The sequence below is a fragment of the Phascolarctos cinereus genome, unplaced genomic scaffold, assembly GCF_003287225.1.
Source record: "Phascolarctos cinereus isolate Bilbo 61053 unplaced genomic scaffold, phaCin_HiC Scaffold_2;HRSCAF=192, whole genome shotgun sequence".
NCBI classification, from domain to species: Eukaryota; Metazoa; Chordata; class Mammalia; order Diprotodontia; family Phascolarctidae; genus Phascolarctos; species Phascolarctos cinereus.
In genome coordinates, this window is record NW_027555625.1 from 180820082 (window position 1) to 180835132 (window position 15051).

Below are 15051 nucleotides of genomic sequence, written 5' to 3' on the forward strand. Positions count from 1 at the left end.
TACGGAACAACATGAACAAAGGTATGGAGTTAAGAATACATCTGGCAGAGAATATTTTGATTTTACTGGACTGTAAAATTTATGAAGGAGAGTAATATGAGATAAGGCTGGAAATTATCTTTGTAGATGCCTCATCACTAAGCCCAGAATATTGCACACATTAGGCAGTTAATATATGGTTGCTAAATAAATGAACATAATAGGTGCAATGATTTTCCTGTAATTATATCTCTAATATTTTCTTGTTAGTTTTGGCTTGAGAAAATGGTTTAAGGCAGCCAAAAAGATTTCTTTAGAATTTTTTTCTAAGATTGTCGGTATGCCTTACATAGAGTAGAACATTTTCAAAACTTTAAATAAGGTTTTTTGTTAGGGATTTAAACTGGCTTAGTATAAGCTTTGGGAGGGCTGTCACTTTGTTTCATTTATCTTTATACCTTCTACAGCCCATGGAATTCTATACAATGTAGACAATATATACTAAATTGAATTAAAAAATAAACAGCTTAGCAATAAGCAAAATTCAAAAATATTCCAAGTGAGTAGAATTTTATGTTTATTTTTATAGAAATGAGAGGCAGGAAGGGTTATATAAGTCCCTATTACAAGCAATAGAAACTACTTGTGATTTTTTGATCTTCTACTTTTCAAATATTTTCATTTGAGACGTCAGTTCAGTTTTTTTGAGGTCTTATGTAATAGAGTTACTTTTTTGTGGTGGGCATAGAAGAATTGACTTGATCCCTACCCATGTTCTGATGAACAAATACCTCTGGCTCTGTTGCAGCAGGGTATTTCCTTGGTTAAACAGCATCATTTGTGGAACCATAGAGTGAGGATATATCTGTGATCATGGTTCCTCTTGTTCCAGAAGAGAGATAGGCTCCTCTCTAGACCACACTATGAAGTGGGAAATTTGTCTTCTACTCATCCCTATTCCAAATCTCTATGTGATGGCATCTTTCAGCACCTTACAGATCTTATAGTGTCCTTTTAGACATTACTTAACATTCTTGTCCCCCGTAACTACTCAATGGCCATTGAGTCATTACTTCTAGTGTTTTTGCACTTCTTAAAACATTCTCTTGTTTGATCCCATTCACTCTGAACTATGTTGTCTGTTCTACGTACTATTGGGTTTCCCTTTAAGGAAGGATCTACTGATGAAGTAGTTAAATGATGGTTGGGACAGCCATTCTGTGTGAGGGAATCTTTTGATGACTTTTAAATCTTAAGAGTAGCCTTCAAAAAAATATGCTGATGTTAACTTGTTGTGGGCTAAGAGACACATCTCTATACTTCATCTTAGCCCCAAATAGGCTAAGAAACAATCAAGAGCCACATCTCTAAAAGCAACATGATATCTTGGAAACAGCACTGGATTTGGAGGCAAATGAACTGTATGCAAACCTCGGTTTTGATCTTATGCCTGTGCCTTTGAGCATGGCAATCTCTGTTCTTCCAAAAACCTTACAAGGCACAATTTATGTGTCATGGGGAAGTTAGATTTGTAAGGCCCTGCTAGGGCTGACATGCTATGATCCTGATAATGATGACTTTCTCTCTGAATAAAAAAGGAAATGAACATCTCCATGAGTGTGAATAGGAGGACAGAATTCAATTACTTTTTTTTGTTTGTTTCTGGGCTGACATTCCTGAAATTAAATATACTTTCTTCAGTTAAAATTCTCAAGTTTCTCAAGATTGCAACTTTTAAGTGCATTAATTCAACATTTATTCCTTGTTTTTAAGGATTTCTGGTTACAAATGACTGCTAGATCTGTGATAATAGAACTGAAAATTATATTTAAAGCAGGAAGAAATCTTATTAAAGTTCCACAGAAAATGTAATTCAAGTGTTTTTTCTACATTCCATGAATTTTTTTTGTGATAGTTAAGTTTGTTTGAAATATCTAATGCTCCTGCAGGGACCCCCAGCTATGTATTTCACATTAATAAAACACTATCATCTGTTTCTTATACCATGACTATATATTTGAAGACTCTATAATTTCATCATCTCAATTTGAAGAATCTGTAACTTCATCATCTCTGAGAGCCATTCCTCAATAGGAGAACTCCACCAATTGGTGTGATCACCTACTATGTATGACTTGGCTGATAAATCTTGGAAAGTTGCTACAAACACAGAATTTAAATGACTTGTGTTCCCTCACATAGCTAGTATCAGAGGTACAATTTGAACCTATGTCTTTCTGACTCTGAATCATAAGGAACTATAAAATTTTAGCTATAATAAAAGTGAGAAATAGTAAAAATGAGAACAATTGTGTGGTAGCATATCTAATGTTCTTCTCCTCCCTCATATTTAAAAAGAAGGGCTTACATTAATAACCTTTGCAATACATATTCCAAGACCCTTCATTTATCAAATACAACAAAAGTTCATTAAGACTAGAAGCACTTTATATTCCTATATAGATATGTTTACAAATCTATGGAATGAGGATGATTCCTACTCTCCTTTGTTTAGATCTTTACAGAGGGTCTCTAACTCTCTGGTAATTAGCCTGTTTTGACCACAGTGGGATTTCTTGATAAAAGCATCCAATAAATTGCTATGAGTCAGAAGTGATTCTTCACATCTGGACATTTGGGGGTAGTTAGCCAAGGCTCACATTAGCTAATTGCTTTTGAGTACTGAAGGAATGTTACCTTTTCCTCCTGTTACTAGAGGGATGAATGGTTGTCATAGCTTAGTAATTATACAAGTGATTTTGTCTGAAATCATGCTTACTTCATTAAGGAATATGAAAACAAGTTTTATGGTTCCTTATTGGATAAATCATTATAAGCTGTTCAAAATCAATTGAGTACTTTTAATTGGCAGTGATTTTTGTCTTAAAGAACTCATTTCACCAAGTTCTTATTATATTTAAGGCACTGTGTTAGATGTGGCAAATACAGAAGAGTAGAAAAAACAAGACAGTCTTCAGTTGATTTGACATACTTCTGGAATCACTGAAAGAGCTACAGTTGACATTTTAACTAAGAGAACATCCAGATTGACACCACATGCCATTAGATTTCAGGACAATAGTTGAATGAAATTAATACTAATGCGAATATACTTAATTTCATTGTTATATTTTTTACAACCTGAGTTCAAATGAAAATAGAAATATTATTGAAAGCTAAAACCATAACTTCCCCTCCTTTCTTCCCGGAATCACAAAATTTGGGAGTAATAAGGGATATTAGTGACCACTTAGTTCAACTCCTACTAGAAAAGAGTCTCCACCATAACAAACCCAAGAAATCATCATCTAGCTATTTCTTGAAAACCTCTAAGAAGACGGAACTCACCATGCTTCAAGGCAACTTATTTTACTTTTGGACAACTCTAATTGTTTGGACATTTCCCCCAACATCAAGCCTAAAATGGCTTCTTTACATAATAATAAATGTAGTAGTAGTAGTAGTAGTAGTAGTAGTAGTAGTAGTAGTAGTAGTAAAAGTAGTTGTGGTGGTAGTAGTAGTAGTAGTAAAAGTAGTTGTGGTGGTAGTAGTAGTAGTAAAAGTAGTTGTGGTGGTGGTAGTAGTAGTAGTAGTAGTAGTAGTAGTAGTAGTAGTAATAGTTGTTGTTGTTGTTGTTGTTGTTTGTCCTCTGTTCTTGAAGAGGACCTTGACATCAGGGAGGTGATTCCATGATATGCAAGAGAATTGGATTTAAGTGAAGGAGGGCTATGCAAAGTCACCAGCCTTAGTTCCTCCTCTGAAGCCTTCTGGGTCCAATAGCAAGATATAGATCAGGACAACTAGAGATAGCCCTGGATGCAGTGGGAGACCTTGGCCTTAAAGACCTAAGATTTTTAACCGGTCTCAGTTTGACTGGGGCAACACCCCTTAGGTGATTAAGGCTAGGCAAGAAATAAGGCAGAGAATGACCTTTTACCTAGTCAAACAAACAAAAACAAAAACAAACAAACAATATGGTTGGGAAAGGCCCTCAGGGTTTCTAGCCAAAACAGAAATAATTGCTGTTTACCTTCACTGTGAGCCAATCAGGGCCAAAATAGTGACCAAGTGGGACTTGGCCTGGGACCTGTTGTTGGCCAGTCAGTAAGAGCCAGAAGGATTTGGATTTAAGGAATTATCCCTAAGAAAAAAATTAGCCCATAAACCCCAGGATATCTTGCAAGGTTTTAGTGATCAAAATTTACATTTCTTTGGGCAGAGCACTCTCAGGTGAAGGTATGATACCCTATGTGGACAGAGGGAAGGGAATGAATGAATGGAAGAAATAAAGAGTTGTGTTGCCCAACTGACCAGTTCCAGTCTGGTCCCAATGGGGCAGCTCCTACTACTATTCACAGAGGTTGTTGTTTGTCCTTTGTTTTTTGAAGAGGACCGTGACATCAGGAAGCTGATGTCATGCCATGCAACTGATTTAAATGAGGGAGGGCTATGCAAAGTCACCAGCCTTACTTTCTCCTCTGGAGCCATCTGGGTCCAGTGGCAAGATATAGATTAGGATGACTGGAGATGGTCCTGGATGTAGTTGGAGACCTTAGCCTTTTTAAGCTAAAGTCTCTGACAGGCCTCAGTTTGACTGAGGCAGGGTCCATTAAATGATTAAGGCTAGGTAAGAAAGAAGGCAAAGAATGTCCTCTTTCACCTAGTTAAAAACAAAAACAAAAACAAAAACAAATAAAAAAAAAAACCCAAAGGAGTAATTCTCTGAAGAAGACAAGAGGGGGAGGGCTCAGGGGTGATTATAGAAGATAGAAAGACCTGGATTGCTATGATCCATGGAGTTATGAAGAGGCAAACATGATTAAAAGACTGAGCAACAGAAACAATGTATTCTGTGTCCCACTGCCGAAGCCCCTTTTCCAGATCTTTTTATCCCTCCTTAAATTCCCCATGTCCTGCCCCCTCTGTCATTTATTTTCAGTCTCTCTCTGTCTACCAGCTCCTTTCCTACTGGCTACAGATATGCCTGTATCTCACTCATCTTCAAAAACTTCTCACTTAATCTTTCCATCTGCTATTTTTAATCTTTCTTAGCTATCACTCCAAATTTTGTCCAACTATAGTGGCTAAATTCCTTGAAAAGACTGTCCATAATAGGTTTGTTCTCTCTCTCTCTCTCTCTCTCTCTCTCTCTCTCTCTCTCTCTCTCTCTCTCTCTCTCTCTCTCTCTCTCTCTCTCTCTCTCTCTCTCTCCCTCTCTTCCCCTCTCTCCCCCTCTCTCCCTTTCCCTCTCTCCTCTCCCTCCCTCTCTCTTTCCTTACTCTTTTCTTAATTCTCTATCAATCAGGCTTCCAACCTCATCATTCCATTAAAATTATTCCCTTTAAAGTTGCCAGTGATCTCCTAATTGTCAAATACAATGGACTTTCCTCAATCTTCGTTCTCCTCAGCATCCCTGTAGCCTTTAACGCTATTGATCATTCTCTATTCCTTGATAATTCTCTTCACTGTAGGTTTTTGGAATATCACTCTCTCCTGGTTTCCCTTTTACCTATCTGATCACTCCTTTTCAATTTCATTTACTGGATCATCCTCCAAATCATGCCCTCTTACCATTAATGTCCCATAGGGCTCTGTCCTGGGCCCTGTTCTCTTCTCTCTATATACTACTTCATTTGATGACATCATTAGCTCCCATGGATTTAATTATCTCTGTAGTGATGATTCTCTTGCCCTAACCTCTATTCTGACCTCCAATCTCACATCTCAAATGGACCTTTCAGACCTCTTGAATTTGATGTCCAGTAGACATCTAAAACTCAATATGACCAAAATGGAACTCATCTTTCCTTCTAAATGCTCCCCTGTTATTGTCGAGGGCAGTATCGTGCTCCTAGTCCCTCAGGCTAGCAACTTATCATACTCAGCCCCTTATTGTCTCTCATCTCCCCATCCAATCTGTTGCCAAGACCTGTTGATTTTGCCTTTGCAATATCTTTTTAGTATATCCCCTTCCCTCCTCTGCTATGCCCAATACTCTGGTGCAGGCCCTCATCAACTTAACCCTGAACAACTGCAACAGCCTACTTGTGGGTCTGCCGTCCTCAAGTCCCATCACACTTTCAATCACCAAGATGATTTTCTGAAGTTCAGGTCTGACCTTGTTTTCTCTCTAGTTAATAAGCTCCAGTAGCTACCTATGGCCTCCAGGATAAAAAAAAAAAAAACTTTTGCCATTCAAAGCCCTCTATAACCTAGTCCCCTCCTTTTCAAGTCTCCTAACATTTTACTCTTTTCCACGTACTATTCAATCCAGTGACACTGTCCTAATGATGATTTTATGAACAAGACTCTCCATCTCTCAGTTCTGGGAATTTCCTCTGGCTGTCCCCCATTCCTGGATTGTTTTCCTTCCTCATCTTGGCCTACTGACTTCCGTGGTTTCCTTTAAATTCCAAAGAAAACCCCATGTTCTACATGACGCCGTTCCCAGCCACTCTTAATTCTAGTGCCTTCCCTCTTTGATTATTTCCTATTTATCCAGAAATCAGCTTGTTTATATTTGCGTACTTTTTGTCTTCCCCATTAGATTGTATGATCCTTGAAGGCAGGGATTGTCTTTTGCCTCTTTTTATATCTTCAGCACCTAGGACAATGGCTGGCACATAGCAGGTGCTTAATAAATGTTTATGGACTGACTGACTGCTCTAACCTTCTTTGGATCCTGACTCATTGATAGCTCTGTTTCATCTGAAAATTTGATAATCATACCATCTATGCTTTGTCAAATTACTGATAAAACTGTTAACATCACAGAGCTATGCATGGGTTACTTCATTTGACACCTTCAGCCATGTTTATATTAAACTATTAACAAATTCTTTTTGAAATCAGACATCCAAAGAGTTCTGAATCCATTCAGTTGTGTAATTATCTAATCTATCTCTCTTCATCTTCTTCATGAGAATAGTATGAAATTCTTTATTAAAGATTTTTTTTGTTGCCAAAATCTTAGCAAACAAAATGCAAATGTTTCCCTTATCTGTTGGTTTAGCAATCCTGTCAAAAACGAAATGGTGTCCATCCGTCATGCTTTGTTCTTGATGAAGCCATATTGCTTCTTTATAATCACTGCTTCCCTCTCTAGTTGTTTTCCAGCTGTCTGCTTAAATGGCATCAATACCTACTAGAACATAGCTAATAAATGGTGGATCCAGGATCAGAGACATTATCTTTGAACCTATTTTTTGAAGTAGACTGTTAAGTTGCATGCACAATTAGAGAAAATTTGGTGGCACAGTGGTTATGGAGTTAGGAAGACATGAGTTCAAATCCAACTTCAGACACTTACTGGCTGTGTGACTCTGAGTAAGGCATTTATTTTGCCTATCTCAGTTTCCTCCTCTATAAAATGAAGATAATAACAATGTCTGCCTCACAGGGTTGCTCTAAGGATAAAATGAGATTATATTTGTAATATATATTTTGCAAATATATTTTCAAAACTTAAGGTGCTATATAAATAAATGCTTATTATCATTACAATTTTTTGCAATTATAAGGAGGCATTAAATATAAGCATTACTATTTCTGTTTAGGTGTTATGCTCCCTATTAAGGGCTTCATATTTGAGACCCTCAAGTGACTTTTACTGTCACTTAAAAATCTTTTTTTTTTAAATAAAAGCTTGGTTTTCCTGGTTAACTGGCATCTATTTTTAAATGGCCTGCCTCAGGCTTGGCCAACGGCACAAAAGCAGAGTAGGTACCAGTCACAAGGGCAAGACTATACCAGTGGTGGACATTTTCTGTAAAGCCAATGTGGCAGCAAGGGCAAAATGCTCTTCTAGGGACTTAGAAGAAAAAAAAAAAGAAAAACAGTGATAGAAAAAGTTAGCAGCAAACTCCTCTTTGGCTTTATAGATAGTTGTATAAATAGAGATTGCGACACAGACATAATATCTTTATGTACTTATATGCTTAGGGGATAGGGACTAGACCTGTGGCTTCATCAATTTTGGGACCTCCCAGTAAGGAACTTCCTCTGCCAGTGCAGGTCAGTATCATCTTTACAACTTATAATTTTAGGGAGTTGGCCAAAATATTAAGAAGTTAAGTGATTGCCCAATGTTACATAGCCAGGATCTCTGAGAAGCAGGATTTGAAACCATCCTTTTTTAGCTCTGAGGCCAATTCTCTGTACTTACATATATCTGTCTCTGTCTCTATCACAATCCCTATCATCTCCATCTTTATCTAAATAATGCACTAAGTATACAGAGCACTTGACACAGCCCCTGGTACATGGCAACTATTTAATAAATGCTAGTTGCCTGATTGACCATATCTATATAAAAATATAATCAAATGTTTTTGATATATCAGGTTGTATATTTATATACACAGAGAGGTATTTACACATATACACATGTAGAGGTAGCTATGGTATGGCAGATTATAAAATATTATTTTTTTCTTTCTTCAGTCATTTCAATTGTGTCTGACTCCTTGTGACACCATTTGGGGTTTTCTCATTAGATACTAGACTTGTTTGCCATTTCCTTCTCCAGCTCATTTTAAAGATGAGGAAACTGAGGCAAACAGGGTTAAGTGACTTGCCTAGGGTCACACAACTAGTAAATATCTGAGACAAAGATACTAAAGTTGTTTGCCATTTTATTCTTCAGCTCATTTTTCAGATGAAGAAACTGAAGCAAACAGGGTTAAATGACTTGCCCAGGGTCAAACATCTAGTAAGTGCCGGAGTCCAAATTTGAACTCAGGGAGCTGTCTTCCTGACTCCAGGCTTAGCACTTTATCCATTGTACTACCTAGATTATAGTAGATAGAGTGATAGAATTCTGGGCTTGCTGTTCAAGAAGACAGGCTCAGATGCCTTAACTAATATTTCTAATTGTGTGACCCTGGGCAAATCACTTCACTTCACTTACGTATGCCTTAGATAATTGTCCTGGAACATCAGAATATAGAATTGTAGATTTAAAGCTAGAAGATCACCTAGTTCCTTCCTTCTTCACAGATGAGAATCTGAGGTCCAAAAAAAGTAACATGACTTGCCCAAAGTCTATGAGATAAGGAGGAGCAGAGTCATATGCTAAGTCATAATCAGGTTCTGATCTCCTTTGGTGGTAGGAATTAAAACATTTGCATGGTATGTATATTTACATGTATTTGTAGAAATTCTATATATGCATTGCATTTATTAAATTGAATTGTATATGTACGCACATGATGAATTTGCATGTAAGAAATATCTACATATATTCAACTCAAATAAAATTAACAGTAGTTTCAAGGTTCCTATTATGTTCATGGTACAGATAATATATGATCTACATGCTATGTCATTCTTACATTAGCTTGCAATTATACATTAATTACTGAATGTAAGATTTTCACAACTAAAGTTCTGTATTGACTATAAACATTTTCCCTTAGTTTTACCTTTATTGCTGAAATTTTCTAATTAATGTCACTAATGATTTTGTTTATCTTGTGGGGAAAAAAAACCAGCATCTGAGGGTCATGATCCTTTTTGAGAACAAGAACCCAAAAATAGACTAATTAAACAGAAACTATGAGTATGTAGGAGGTGTACATGTTTGTTGTCTGTTGTGTCCTTTTAAATCACAATACATATATTAACTTTTTAAGTTCAAATGACTTTTATTTATGTTTTATTATTAACTTAGGAAATGTTCTGTTTTGGAAGAAAAAATGTCCATTATTTAAACACTTGAGTTTTAGCATATTGAAATAGTTGCCATCTTCTAGAACTTAATATGAATACTTAAAAAATACTGAATAACTAAAAACTAATTGAGTAATATGTTTGCAGGTTCATAATATCCAAGATATAGCCACAGAGCAGAAGTTGGAATGAATTGGTACATTAAAAAATTCATTCTGATTCAACTTCTTCCTAACTGGGTTTGCTGCAGTCAACTTTGACTCACTGACTTGTATGACCTTATCCAAATTCATGGAAACCCTTAAGGCCATTCAAAGCCTATTACCTCAGACTTCAGCAAAGCAAGATAAACACAGACTTTGATCAAGTAGGATGGAATTTGATATTTCTCTATCCAAATCCCTCATAGTCCAATTCTCAAACCTTCAGTGTTTTCTATTTACCTTTCACTGAGTATTAGTCAGTTAATCAATTAATCAACAAGTAATTAAGCACATACTATAGCCTTGGTAGTCATTGTTGATGAAAAGTAAGAGAAACAGTGCCTGCTCTTGACAAGCTTATGTTCTAACCAGAAGAGACATTATGTACATGTATAAGTATATACTAAATATGTACAGAATTGATGCACCAACACAGTTGCACACAACAGGGCCAGGGCAGAAGCAGGTATAGTATAAAGAGCAGTGAACTATCAGTGGGAAGACTTGCAGGCAACCCTTGGGCCCTTCTTTACCTTTAGGAAGTCTTGTTACTTTGTGACTTCCCAGATTTGTGGCTTTGGGAACTTTGTGGCTTTATCTGTCTGAGTCTTAATTTCTACCTTCAATAAAATGAGGTTGTTGTAAAAAATTGTTGTTGTTGTTCATTCATTTTTGGGCATGTCTGACTCTTCCTGACCCCATTCGGTTTTCTTAGCAAAGATACTGGAGTAGTTCACCATTTCCTTCTCCAGTTCATTTTACAGTTGAGGAAACTGAAGCAAACAGGGTTAAATGACTTGCCCAGTGTCCCACAGCTAATAAGTACCTGAGGCTGGATTTGAACTCAGGACTTCCTGACTCCAGGTCCAGCGTATTATCTATTACAACATAAGACAGCTGTTTTTAGACAGTAAAGTTAACTTATTAAGTAACTATAATAATAATCAAGGCAGACTCTACCAGGAGTCTGGATCTAAACAATGAGCCGTTTAATTATTTTATTTATTGTTAGTCAATATTTTTCCTGCATTAAAAACTGCAAACCCAAAATATTATTAGAAGATAATACAATTTGGTTTTTGTGTCTCTAGCTAGAACATGTGGTTCCAACCTCCGTGGACCAAGTGGGATCATTACATCACCTAACTATCCAGTTCAATATGAAGACAATGCACACTGTGTTTGGGTTATCACTACAACAGATCCTGAAAAGGTACACCTTTTTTTTTGCTATTATTTAAATAATGACTATCCTTATTCTATCAAGCATTTAAAATAAACACATTATGAAAATGTAATGTCTTTAAAATATGTTGCTTGAAATGAAAGTGGTTGTCATTTACATACCCTTGATTACCTAGAGGTAGTTATAATTAGATAAATGTTCATAACATCACACCAAATAATGATAGTTTCTGGTGTACCCCACCCAATTTCCTATGATGCTGTAAGTCAATGTCTTCCTTTCACAGGTACTAACTCTGCTGTTGGGTTTCTTGCTTTTGTTTCTTGAGGCTTGTTCAATTCCTATTGTGTTGGAGTAGAACAACTAGGCGGGCATAGTGGATAAAGTGCCAGGCCTGGAGTCAGGAAGTCTCATCTTCCTGAGTTTAAATCTGGCCTCAGACACTTACTAAATGTGTAACCCTGGGCAAGTTACTTAACCCTGTTTGTCTCAATTTCCTCATCTGTAAAAATGAGCGAGAGAAGGAGATGGCAAACCACTCTAGTATCTTTGCTAAGAAAACCACAAAATGGGGTCACAAAGATTCAGACACAACTGAAAAATAAAAACAAAAAAAAAACTGAACAACAAACAACACTGTCTTGGGCTAAAGCCTTGCTTGAACATTCTAGTCAGAATGCAAATATCTGTCCTCTTAGAAATATACTAATCAATCCCTTGCACAAAATAGGCTGGTTGTTTACTGTTGTCTTTCAAATCATTTGGCTCTTATAAAAACTTCTATATAAAACCTTCACTAAACAGAATAAAGATTTAAGTAGGTTGATTACCTTCCTCCATTCTGTTCCCTGATGAAAAATGGTTAGGGATGTTTGGTTCACTTATTATATGGGCATTACTTTCTTTTTTAATCTTTAACTAGCAATCTGTTCTATAATACGTTGAGTTTTGAAGCCAGTTATGATGTTCGGTTTCTCTATGTGTGAAAGCATAGAGTAGGAAGGATGCTAATAACTTAAAATTTTTCTGCAGATTCTGGAAATGAACATTAGGGGTCAAGCTGTATAGAATGGTGTATTAAAGATCTTGCAACATGCTTCTAGCAGTATGCCCAGAGCAGGGTCGGTAAGATCAAATAGCTCACTGGCTAAGTGCTTAACTTTTCAAAGTAGAATGAGTACCTTCCAGTGCTTTGCTTCCCCATTTCTTCCTTTCCTCCCCGCTGGGAGCTTACTGATTATGTCCAAAGAATTGGATATTGGAATGGAAAGAGACCAAACAGACTCTAAAAGTCCAATCCATTCCTGAATAGGAATGACTTCTCCAAATGGCTATCCATCCTCTCTTTAAAGACCTCCAGTTAGGAGGAACTCCTTATCTTCCAAGGCAGAGATTTTACTTTTGAATAACTCTATTTTTTAGGAACCCTCCCCCCACACACACACAGCTTCAGGTTTCTGGATGTGATTGAAAAGGAAAATGAAGATGGAAAAGAGAAAAGTTTCTAACATTGAACATGGAAACTAACTTTCCATTGGTTTTAATGAATAAACAATACACACACACACACACACACACACACACACACACACACACAAAAGATTTGATTCAATCTCAAGAATTAACACATTAAAAGTACTATATTAGGAGGGTTAGCTCTACCTGCAAAATTGGAAAGATTTTGGATGCAAAGGATCCTTTTTTCAGTGAGACAAGAAAGCACAGGCTGAAATTCATTTTTCTTCGTACTTGAAGACAGTAGGGAGGCCTCAGAGCTCAGGGATAGGGGCAAACGTTAGAAATCAGAGTCTCTCTAAAGAATAGTACAAACAGACGCTTTGTATATAAATCATATAAGGGTAGGGAAGAAGTTCTGAATAGTTTAATAAACTCTGGTCCCAAGAAAGGGATAGAGAAAAAGAGAAAAGCGAAGTGGACACATCTCCTGGTAATACCTCCTGGATCATCTTATTGAGAGATTGCCACCTTGTGATTTATTATACAGAAGTGGAATTTCTTTTCCTTTATAGTTGCTGTTATGTAGAGATAGGATAGCATAGTGAAGAGATAGATGGAGTGAGAATCAGGGAGAGGAGTGCAAGCCTAGCCTCTGAGACATACCGGCTGAGAGCTCCCTGGCAAATCACTTAACCTTTTAGTGTCCCAGACAACTCTAAGTCTGTAAAAATAATGCTGAGTTTTTGCAGTTCTGCACTGGTAGAAGGAATTTCTGTGAAACTTCCCTGTGCCAGTGAAATTATAGATCTGACTTAAAGAAGAAAAATAATCTCTGCTACTCAGGTGGTACCGGGGTTTCCTGGCTATTTTGTGTGAAGAATTTCAGCTATCTAATCAATAATTTCCAGACACTACAGACTCAGCTGAAAGGCAAAACAAAACAAAAACAGATCATGCACAATGATGTCCTACACCTAAATTTATATGCATAGCAAGCTATTTAACAAAACTGATGCCCAACAGCCACAACAGGAATTTAAGGTAGAAAATGCTAGGAAAAACAAATAGCTTTTCTCAGTGCTTATTTAGATTCTGTCATTAAATGAGAGATTGTTTTCACTTTTATTGCACAGTTCAGATCCTCACTACATAAGATGACTATAGATAATAAAGTTGATGGTTTTTTATAGTTTCACATACATAATTTGCAATTATTATACTACAAATTAAGTCAAGAGCCCAGCAAGGTATGTTCATTATCTGGTTTCATTTGCTCTAAAATGAATTTCTTTGATTTAATCTAAGTGGAATAGAGACCCCTACCTGGGAAAGAAAAAAAAAACTTGCTACATTTTTGCGTTGATTGGATTTTTAAAAAAAATTATAGTATAATGTTCAGTGCTCTAATTGCCCTGAAATGAGTAATGTAGATGAATATATGTTTCTTCCTGCTCTAATTAGAACAAATACTTCTCTGTGTAAAACTGACATCTCCCTCCATTCTTAGATTCTACCAAAAATTTTCTTCCCTGAGATTCTCTGTTAAAAGTGAACTATCCCTCTTAAAATTTTCTTATCCATAGAATTTTTTTCTGGATCTGTTCTTTGCCCTTATCACATTCTATTTTATATCATATTTATTTGTATCATTTTTTCATCAAGTCTTTTATTTGGTAAGCTCCTTGTGTACAAAATGTCATTTTTTTTCATAGGATCATATGATTACAGAATCATAAGATTCAAAGCTTAAAGCAACTTAAAGATCAGTGAGCCCAATGACCTCATTTTACAGTTCAGGCAACTGAAGCACACAAAGGTGAAATGATTTGCCCAGGGTCATACAGGATTGAAGTAGTAGTCGAAATTCTTCTGTATCCAAGTCCACTGCTCCTTTCTATACACTGTATTGCTTTTCCTCTTTATTGTCTTAGTGCTGAGAAAGACTACATGGTAATATTGTTGTAGATAACTACAGTGCATCTGAAATTTTAAAAAATATATCAAATAAAATAATAGGGAGGGAATAAATATTTATTAAGTGCCTATGTCCCAGACAGATAGGTAGTACGATGGATAGCATACTAGGCCTGAAGTCAGGAAAATTAATTTTCCTGAGTTCAAATCGGGCCTTGGACACTTACTAGCTGTGTGACTCTAGGCAAGTTACTTAGTCCTATTTGCCTCAATTCCTCCATTTGTTAAATGAGCTGGGGAAGGAAATGGCAAACTACTCTAGTATCTTTACCAAGAAAACCCCAAATGGGGTCATAAAGAGACAGACACAACCGATGCAACTGACTAACAACAAAAGGGCTTATAAAATGCTTTATGTGGTAGGATGGTAAAGCAGATTGTGTGCTCAACTTCAAGTTAGAAAGACCTGAGTTCAGGTCTCATCTAAGACACTAAGACACAGAAAGATTGTGATGTTCCTGCAGTAATACAGCTAGTATTGCTGTGTTACTGCAAGAACATCACTTACTCTTTCTCTGCCTCCATTCCTTCATCTATAAAGTGCTGGAGTTGGAGTTGATGGCCTCTTCAACTTTCAGTCTG

At 36.6% G+C, this 15051-nt stretch overlaps 1 protein-coding gene across 1 annotated transcript in view; it reads left to right on the forward strand.

The window, feature by feature from the left end:
* CSMD1 (CUB and Sushi multiple domains 1) overlaps positions 1 to 15051 on the forward strand; it is a 1378384-nt gene that overhangs the window by 538666 nt on the left and 824667 nt on the right. Inside the window, exon 8 of the mRNA XM_078149151.1 lies at positions 10943 to 11064. Within this exon, the coding sequence (XP_078005277.1) occupies positions 10943 to 11064 (122 nt within the window). The remainder of the gene's footprint in view (positions 1 to 10942; positions 11065 to 15051) is intronic.